The sequence below is a fragment of the Chiloscyllium plagiosum genome, chromosome 10 (genome assembly GCF_004010195.1).
Source record: "Chiloscyllium plagiosum isolate BGI_BamShark_2017 chromosome 10, ASM401019v2, whole genome shotgun sequence".
Taxonomy (NCBI): domain Eukaryota; kingdom Metazoa; phylum Chordata; class Chondrichthyes; order Orectolobiformes; family Hemiscylliidae; genus Chiloscyllium; species Chiloscyllium plagiosum.
In genome coordinates this window covers 3351395-3360712 of record NC_057719.1, presented here as the reverse complement: position 1 = coordinate 3360712, position 9318 = coordinate 3351395, and the positions used below count along the sequence as shown (strand labels likewise).

General features: G+C 43.0%; 1 protein-coding gene across 1 annotated transcript; it reads right to left on the bottom strand.

Moving 5' to 3' along the window:
* Window positions 1-7861: 7861 nt before the first annotated feature.
* On the bottom strand, window positions 7862-8504 carry LOC122553915 (B2 bradykinin receptor-like). The gene has a single exon (XM_043698423.1). The coding sequence runs from the start codon at window positions 8502-8504 to the stop codon at window positions 7941-7943; it is 564 nt and encodes a 187-aa protein (XP_043554358.1). The 3' UTR covers window positions 7862-7940.
* Window positions 8505-9318: the final 814 nt, after the last annotated feature.

Genomic DNA, 9318 nt, shown 5'->3' with positions numbered 1-9318 from the left:
TCTGTTTTAACTCCTCAGTTTCTTGGTCTTCCTTGGGCTTCTCCACAGTAAGGGGTACCACTCCCACCTTGGATCCTGCCAAATCATTCCCAAGAACAAACTGAATTCCTGGAACTGACACTCTGTCAGTCACTCCCACAGTAACTTCCCCAGTCTGGAGTTGGCATTCTAACCTGACCTTACATTGGGGAATGCAAAACATCTATTCCAGGAATTACCACACTCCCGAGTAACAGATCAGAAAGAGAGGATATTTGCTTATCCCTTGCTATCAGCAACTGGTTAGGTCCTGTATCTCTCAAAATATAACTTCTTGTCCTTTTCCCCCTGTTCTTCCTGAGTAAACTTTACCCACAGAGGCGAATTCTTTATAGAGATCAGGTACTAACTCCGTATCCAGCCCCTGCCTGGGCTGTGCACTCACCTGCAGCTCCTCAGCTCTTCTTGGGGTCTCCTTTACTACCTTCACTAATGCCATCGGCTTAGCTTCTTTACCATATCTTTTCCCATAGTGCCTTTCTTTAATGACCAGCTCTGTGACTTTACATGTCCCACCTTCTCACAGTGGGAACACCTTTTCCCAGGGCCCTTCTGAAACCACGGGCACTGTAATTTTCTGTGTTCCACTCCATTACAGTGAAAATACCTGAGGCCTTTCACCTCCTTTTCACGCTCTTGGGCTTCTTTAACAAGTGGCAAATTATTAGCAATGTTCTCTACTCGTTCTTTCGGAATGTCGGCTTTCCCCTTCTCCCAACTTCTATCCCTCACAGGACGATATTCTGGCTGAAAGCTTGTCTTCTGACTGCTAATTCTGCTGCCCTTCTCACTTCCTGAACTTTCTGTCCCTCTACGTGAATTCTTTCCGTCTCTGGAAGTGAGTTTTAAATAATCTCTCAGAGCCTCAAAGGTCCTATCTATTTTCAAAGCACGCACCCATTGATTAAAATGACAATGTTTAATTCTTTTGAACTCAACATAAGTCTGACCTGGTTCCTTCTTTGTGTTTCTGAACCGCTGTCTGCATGCTTCTGGTACTAATTCATAAACACTTAAAATAACCTGTTTAACCTCTTCATAATCTCTTGACCCCTCATCTGACAGTGCAGCAAATCCCTCACTAGCTCTGCCTACCAGTTTAGTCTCAACTACCATTATTCATGAATCCTCGGGCCACTCCATTTGCCTCAACAATGTTTCAAATGAAATAAAAAAGATTTTAACATCTTTCTCATCATCTTCTCAAATTCCAATTCTCTCTCGTTTTGCTCAGCTAAGAACTTGCTCTCTCTTTCTTTTTCCTCTCTTTCTCCCTTTCTTCTCTCTCTCTTTGCACAACTAAAAACCTCTCTCTCTCCCTGTTTTCCTTTCTCTCCCTTTCTCTCTCCCTTTGTTTATCTTCTGACTCCATTTTCCTCAATAGTAATTTAAAGTTTTACATCTCTCCTGCACTTGGCTGTTTCTCTGACACACCTAAGTGTTTGAGTAACTCCCTGGCAATTTTAGTTTTACCTTTATCTTTGGTTAATCCCAAATCAAACTTATTTGCTAATTCTAAAAGAATGGCCTTCATCTTTCCTTCTACACTTTCGTGGCAAGTCTGAGAAACATCTTCATGTCCCAGAACCTTTTTAGCAATTTTAAGAGCCATTTCTTTCACTTTTAATTTAATCAACCACAAGTTGCCAAAACTAAACAAATTGTCTCACCTACATTTTATTTAAAGACCTAGGACACTAACCTGCAAATGTTTAAACCTGCTGGGATTTTTTGTACCCCCAAATCTATTCAAATCAATCTAAACCAGTTCAATTCCCGATGACGAGCCCCAAACGATTACGAGAGGGTGGTACGTGTATGGAATGAGCTGCCAAAGGAAGTGGTGGAGGCTGGTACAATTGCAACATTTAAGAGGCATTTGGGTGGGTATATGAATAGGAAGGGTTTGGAGGGATATGGGCCGGGTGCTGGCAGGTGGGACTAGATTGGGTTGAGATATCTGGTCGGCATGGACGGGTTGGACTGAAGGGTCCTTTCCATGCTGTACATCTCTATGACTCTATGACATGGGGTAATCCCTCCTGCTTATTTAAAACCAACAACACAGAAAAGAGTTATCCCGTGCAGTAATCTGTGAAAATTTGAGAGGTCAAAATCTATTTAAAGTAAAAATTAACAACTTTATTTCTTAAAGTATAACATAGAATAACTAACTAACAACTATTTACAACTCCTTCATCTAACCTATCTTTTACCTTTCCCTCTATAATACTAGTCCAATAAAACCCCCGATTAAGATTTACAAAACAAAACTTCATATCTCCAAACCAGGCAGCTTTCAGTTTTCTCTGTATTCCTGTTTTATTTTCTTCTTCTTGGGGATTCTGTTTTACAGCTTACTGGCTGATAAAGGTACCTTTAAGAGAGCTACTTTTTGAGCAGTCTTTTTTCCAAGCTGGTTCCTTGGTAGTTCTCCTCTCAACTGTTCAGTTTATCCCCGTCTTATACCCCCAAAACATTGGATTGCATCATTAGCTTTTAAGATTGTCAATATACTCAATTCAATCTGGATTGTAGTGTGGTATGTTTTGAAGGTAAAAATCACACAACACCAGGTTACAGTCCAACAGGTTTATTTGGAAGCACTAGCTTTCGGAGTGAAGCTCCTTCATCAGCCGCTTGTGGAATATGAGATTGTAAGACACAGGATGTATAGCAAAAGTTTACAGTGTGATGTAACTGAAATTATATATTGAAAAAGACCTGGATTGTTGTTAAGTCTCTCATCTTTTAGAATGACCATGTTGGTTTCAGTTCTTTCATTTGTAAATCCCAGAACTTTTTTTAAGTTCACATTCTCAAGTGAACTTTAACAATTAGTGTCATGTCAGCCCAGATAATGCATTTAAGTTGTAAGCTGTTCTGTGTGAGACTGTCTGTGCCATAGTAGTCAGACTGATTCTAATCTAAAAAATGGATTTACAAAATCTCACATGGATTCATGCAATTTTTGAGCAAAGTTAAATGTAATTCTGCAAGTACAGATTCACCCCACAAATGCATATGTGTGTGTGTGTGTGTGTGTGTGTGAGTGTGTGTGTGTGTGCAGGAGTGTGTGTGCATGTGTTTGTGTAGGAGTGTCTGTTTGTCTGTGTCTGTACAAGTGTGTCTGTGTGTGTGCGCGTCTGTCTGTCTGTGTGTATAATGCAATGGGTTGCCTGAAGCGTGACATGAACCCAAGGTCCCGGTTGAGGCCCTCCCTATGGGTATGGAACTTAGCTATCAGCCTCTGCTTGACCACTTTGCACTGCTGCCTGTCCCGAAGTCCACCTTGGAGGATGGTCACCCGAAGGTCTGAGGTTGAATGTCCTGGACCGCTGAAGTGTTCCCCAACCGGGAGGGAACACTCCTGTCTGTTGATTGTTGTGCGGTGCCCATTCATCTGTTGCCGTAGCCCATGTTCGGTCTCACCAATCTACCATGGCTCAGGGCATTCTTGGCTGCAGCGTATGAAATAGACTACACTGGCTGAGTCACATCAGTACCTGCCATGTACATGGTGGGAGGTGTCCCCACGCTACATGGTGGTATCCATGTCGACCCTCTGATATCTCTTGCAGTGCCTCCCGTGACAGGGTTGTATGGAGTTGTCCTGAAAGCCGGGCAGTTTGCTGCAAACAATAATCTGTTTGAGGTTTGGCGAGATGTGAAGGTCTTGGTGAGGTGCTCATCCTCATTGATAATGTGCTGCAGGCCGCAAAGAACATGGCGCAGTTTTTCGGCTCCTGGGAAGTACTGGACAATGAAGGGTACCCTGTCGGTGCAGCTCATGTCTGTCTCCTGAGGAGGACATTAAGGTTTCTAACTGTGGCATGTCGGAACTGGCGGCCGATGAGTTGAGCATTCTACCCCAATCTAATGGGGGCATCCTTGAGTACTTCCAAGTGTCCATCACATTCCTTCTCATCTGAACAGACCTTGTGTATGCGTAGGGCTTGTCCATAGGGTATGGCTGTTTTAATGTTATGGGTGGAAGCTGGAGAAGTGTAGCATCACGAGGTCATCCGTGGGTTCGTGGTAGAGTGTGGTGCTGAGGTGTCCATCCTTGATGGAGATGCATGTGTCCAAGAATGAGACAGAAAGTAGAGAGTAGTCCATGGTGAGTTTGATGGTGGGATGAAACTTGTTGATGTCACTGTGTAGTTTTATCAGTGACGCCTCGCCATGGGTCCAGAGGAAGAAAATGTTGTCAATGTACCTGGTGTATAATGTTGGTTGGAGATCCTGCATAGAAAAGAAGTCTTGTTCAAACCTGTGGGTGAACATGTTGGCATATTGGGGTGCAAATTTGGTCCCCATGGCTGTTCCATGTGTCTGGATGAAGAACTGGTTGTCAAACATGAACATTTACAAAATTATGAGGGGGCATGGATAGGATAAATCAGCAAAGTCTTTTCCCTGGGGTCGGGGAGTCCAGAACTAGAGGGGCATAGGTTTAGGGTGAGAGGGGAAAGATATAAAAGAGACCTAAGGGGCATCTTTTTCACACAGAGGGTGGTACATGTATGGAATGAGCTGCCAGAGGATGTGGTGGAGGCTGGTACAATTGCAGCATTTAAGAGGCAGCTGGATGGGCATATGAAAAGGAAGGGTTTGGAGGGATATGGGCCAGGTGCTGGCAGGTGGGACTAGATTGGGTTGGGATATTTGGTCGGCATGGACAGGTTGGACTGAAGGGTCTGTTTCCATGCTGTACAGCTCTATGACTCTATGACTCTATGTTGTGATCGAGGATAAAGCGGATGAGTTGTAGGATGGTGCTCGGAGATTGGCAGTTGTCGGGATTGATACTATAGCTGTTGCCATGATGCCATAATTATGGGGGATATTGGTGTAGAGTGCTGAACTGTCCATTGTGACGAGGAATGTTCCCGGTTGGACTGGTCTATGGATGCTGAGTTTCTGTAAGAAATCTGTAGTGTGGCAACAGAAGCTGACGGTCCCCTGTACAATGGGTTTCAAGAGGCTCTCACACAGGGTCCCATTTCCTGGTATGATGGGACATCCTGGTGTGTTCACTTTGTGTATCTTCAGAAGTTTACCTACCATTTGGCATGTCTGACAGTTATGGCAAAATGTAACCACATCCTTGTGCATTCGAGGCCAATGGAAATGCTTTTGTACCTTAGCCTGAGTCTTCCTCACACCTAGGTGATCTCCTACAGGTATTTCATGTGCTACCTGTAACACTTTCTGTCTGTATGCTATCAGCAACACAATCTGGTGCACTTCGGCCCATTTCTCCTCTGCACTAACTTGCCGTGGTCTCCATTTTTGTTTTAGGATTATATCTTTCAGACAATAACCCTCAAAAATGCATCCTGATTCCTTTTCTGAGTATGCATTAACATAAATATATCTTTTATTGTCTCGTCTTTCTGTTGTAAGTGTTTTTCAGGGATAAACACTTCTGCCTGACCCTTTAACTGTTCAGAATTGTTCTGCACCAGTTGTCAGCTAACTCTTTCATCTTCCTCTTTAGTTTTTGCTTCTTGCTGTGTCTTATGACAGTGGGATCTTGTTACTACATGTGCACTCTCCTGCAGCTGCTCAGCTCTTCTTGGGGTCTCCTTTACTACCTTCACTAATGCCACTGGCTTAGCTTCTTTTACCACATCTTTCCCCACAGTGCCGTTCTTTAATGACTAGCACTGTGTCTTTATGTGTCCCACCTTCTGGCAGTGAAAACAACTTTCCCAGTGCCCTTCTGAAAGCACGGGTACTATAATTTTCTGTGTCCCACTCCATTACAGTGAAAATACCTGAGGCCTTTCACTTCCTTTTTAGCCCTTGGGCTTCTTCTTTAACCTGTGGTAAATTATTCCTAGGGTGCTCTACTCTTTGTTTTGTAATGTAGGATCCCCCTTTCTCCGAATGTCTATCCCTCACAAGATGAAATTCTTGCCTGAAGCTAAACTTTGCCTTATGCACCAGTGCATATTCATCTGCCATCTCTGCTGCTCTTCTCAGTTCTTGAACTTTCTGTTCATCCACATGAATTCTTAGCATCTCTGGCAGTGAGCTTTTTAAACTCCACCAGCAGAATAATCTCTCTTAAAGCCTTGTGTGTCCTATTTATTTTTTAGGTCCACAACCATCTATCAAAATGACGATGTGTAATTCTTTCAAACTCAACCTAAGTCTGACCTGGTTCTTTCTTTATGTTTCTGAACTGTTGCCTGTTTGCTTCTGGTACCAATTCATAAGCACTCAAAATAGCCTGTTTGACATGTGCATAATCTCTCCACCCCTCATCTGGCAGCAGTACAAATAACTCGAGATCTGCCTACCAGCTCAGTCTGAACTAGCATTACCCACATGTTCTCCAGCCCATCCAGCTGCCTCGCCAATTTTTCAAATGAAATAAAGAAAGCTTTGACGTCTTTCTCATCACAATGTGGCAATGCTTTAACATCTTTACATACGTCACTATCTTCTCCCTTCATCTCTATCCTGTTAAGTTCAACTTCTGAAGTTCAAATTTTCCCTCCCCTTCTCTTTCACTTCCTTTTCTCTTTCTTTGCTCAGCTAAGAACCTTCCTTCCCTTTCATTGTCCTTTCTCTTTCTTCATTCTCTTTTTCTCCCTTCTCTCTTCCTCTCTCTTTTTCTCCCTTCTCTCTTTCTCTCTTTCCTTCTCTCTTTTTCTTTCTTCTCTCTCTCTCTCACACACACACACACATACATGTTTTCCTCTAACATGGCTCTTCTTTTCCTTTCTCAATTTTCTAACTCCATTTGCTGCAATTGCAATTTAAGTTTTTTTTAACCCTACTGCACTTGTCTGTTACAGTGCTTGACCAATTCCATGACAATTTCAGCTTTCCTTGAATCCGAGCTTAAACCCAATTCTAATCTATTTGCTAATTCTAAAAGTATGCCCTTCTTCTGTCTTTTTAAATTTCTTGGCAAATTTGGGAAGCACCTTCAAACCCCAGAAGCTCTTGGCAATGTTAAGAGCCATTTCCCTCACTTTGAATTAACCACTCACAAGTAACCAAAACTTTACAAATTGTCTCACCTATGTTTTATTTCGCGATCTAGGCCACAAATCAGCAAGTTTTTAAATCTGCTGGGGTCTTCTGTACCCCAAGTCAGTTCAAACTGTCCAAATCCCCGACTGGATTTGTCTAAAGCTGTCCAAATCTCGGACCCAAGACCCCAAACTGTTATGACACAGATGCGAATTCCTCTGTTAATTAAACCAAACTCCCAGGAAAGCTTGTAAGCTATTAAAACTAGGAGGGACAGAGAACGAGCTAATTTCATGTTTTTTCAGAAAATAACATCAATTTATTTTTTATCTCCAAAAGTGAACACTAAGCAACTATTCACAACTCAAACACACTCCCCTTAACTTTATTATACGCCTCCAACTCTATAACAATATGCTGTTCCAATAAGACATTTATTAAAGATACATCCACTTAATTTCAAAACCACACAGCTGCTGCCTTCTCCTGTACCTCAGTCTTCCACTGAAGATCTCCCTGGGTCATCTTCTTACCTTTTACTGCGAGTATGTTTCATGGGAAAACGTACCTTTGATACAGAGTGGTTCCTAATGTCTTGGCGAGCTCGATGTTAGCTCCCCTTATGTTTCTGTGTCAATGGCAGTTGTTCTCTAACCAATTTTAAAAAGTTCTGCATTTTATACCCCATAGCACCGGATCATCTCATCAGTTCAATGTTGGCAAAATAATACATTCAAACTCGATTGGGATTTAGTATCCTGGGGCATAATTTAAACTGATTGGTTAAATTCAAATTGCTGACAAAACGGCAACAGATATCCATTTCACAGCTAAACGTTACATATTTTCAATATTCCAGTACACTCTGGGACTGCCATCTCATGACATACACAGGGGCTTGTAATTTCTCAGTTCAAATCTTCCACATAGATCACTCTTCGGAAAATGATGATGGGACTACTCATCAGCAAGCTGAACATCCAGATGATGAAGCAGTTGATCTTGACACATGAGAGTGTCCGCATTCTGCCGCAATGAAGGACTTTCACCAGAGCCAGGTAACGGTCAATGCTGACCATCACCAGGAAGTAGACACTGCTATAAAAGTTCATATAAATCACCGAGTTGACGTAACGGCACAGGAAATCTCCAAAGGGCCATTCGTAGTGTAGGGCAATGTTAATGGCCCAGAAGGGGAGGCCAGCCAACAGGAGCAGGTCAGCCCCAGCCAGATTCCCCAGGTAGAGCTCTGGCACCGTGCAACGTCCTTTCTGTAAACACAGGACCATCAGGACAAAACTGTTCCCCACAACGCCAGTGACACACACCACCATGATGTAAATCGGCTGAAAGGTGTACAGCCACTCCCAGAAATTACCTTCGGGGCAAGCGAGTGAGCCATTGGAGCTGTTGACTGCGCTGAGATTAGGAGCCGGTACCAGGGACTGGTTGGGAGCTGTGTGGACATTCATTGGGGCACTGCCTGTGAGAAAAGAGACAGAGACCAGTTAGCCTTTCTGACAAAGATAGAGAATTGTAACCAGACCATGGAGCATCGCTCCATTGCAACAACACACAGGGACACACAGCTATATTATCCATAGGGACCTTAGACAAAGGGGAAGAATAAATTATACGTTTATGGCAGATACAGCTAAGTCAGACCTTACAAATTGGCTTAAGAATTCACAAAGCATATAAATCACTCAAAAACAATGTTCAAAACATGTGCAAGGAAACCTCCTGCTGATTATAGAAAATCTCCTTCTCTGAAATAACCTGATTCCGAACTGAGAGCAACAGCCAACCAATGGGATTTCCCTCGGTCCGGCCTTCCCCAATAGTCTTCACATCTGCAGAACGTCCCCAGCTCATTGTGGACAATGTCAGTCCAGGCCCAGCGGCTGTTACTCAATCAGTACTTAGTCCCAACTTTTTCAGTTAGTCTCTGTCTTTCTCACCCTGTCTGGGCTGAACTACCACATTCACCAACTTACAGAGTCATCGAAATAAACAGCACAGAAACAGACCTTTCAGTCCATTTTCTGCATGCCGACCAAATATCCTCAATTAATCCAGTCCCATATTCCAGCATTTAGCCCATATCCCTCGAATAATTTAGCATGTCTGCTCAGCATGGACAAGTTGGACTGAAGGATATGCTTCCCTGCTCTGTGACTCTATGGCATATTTTTGTGTCATTAAGCAACCTTTCCTGAAGTACTTTCTCAGACACATTCCTGACAACAACAAAGCATTGCAGATGTTGGAAATCCAAACTGCAGC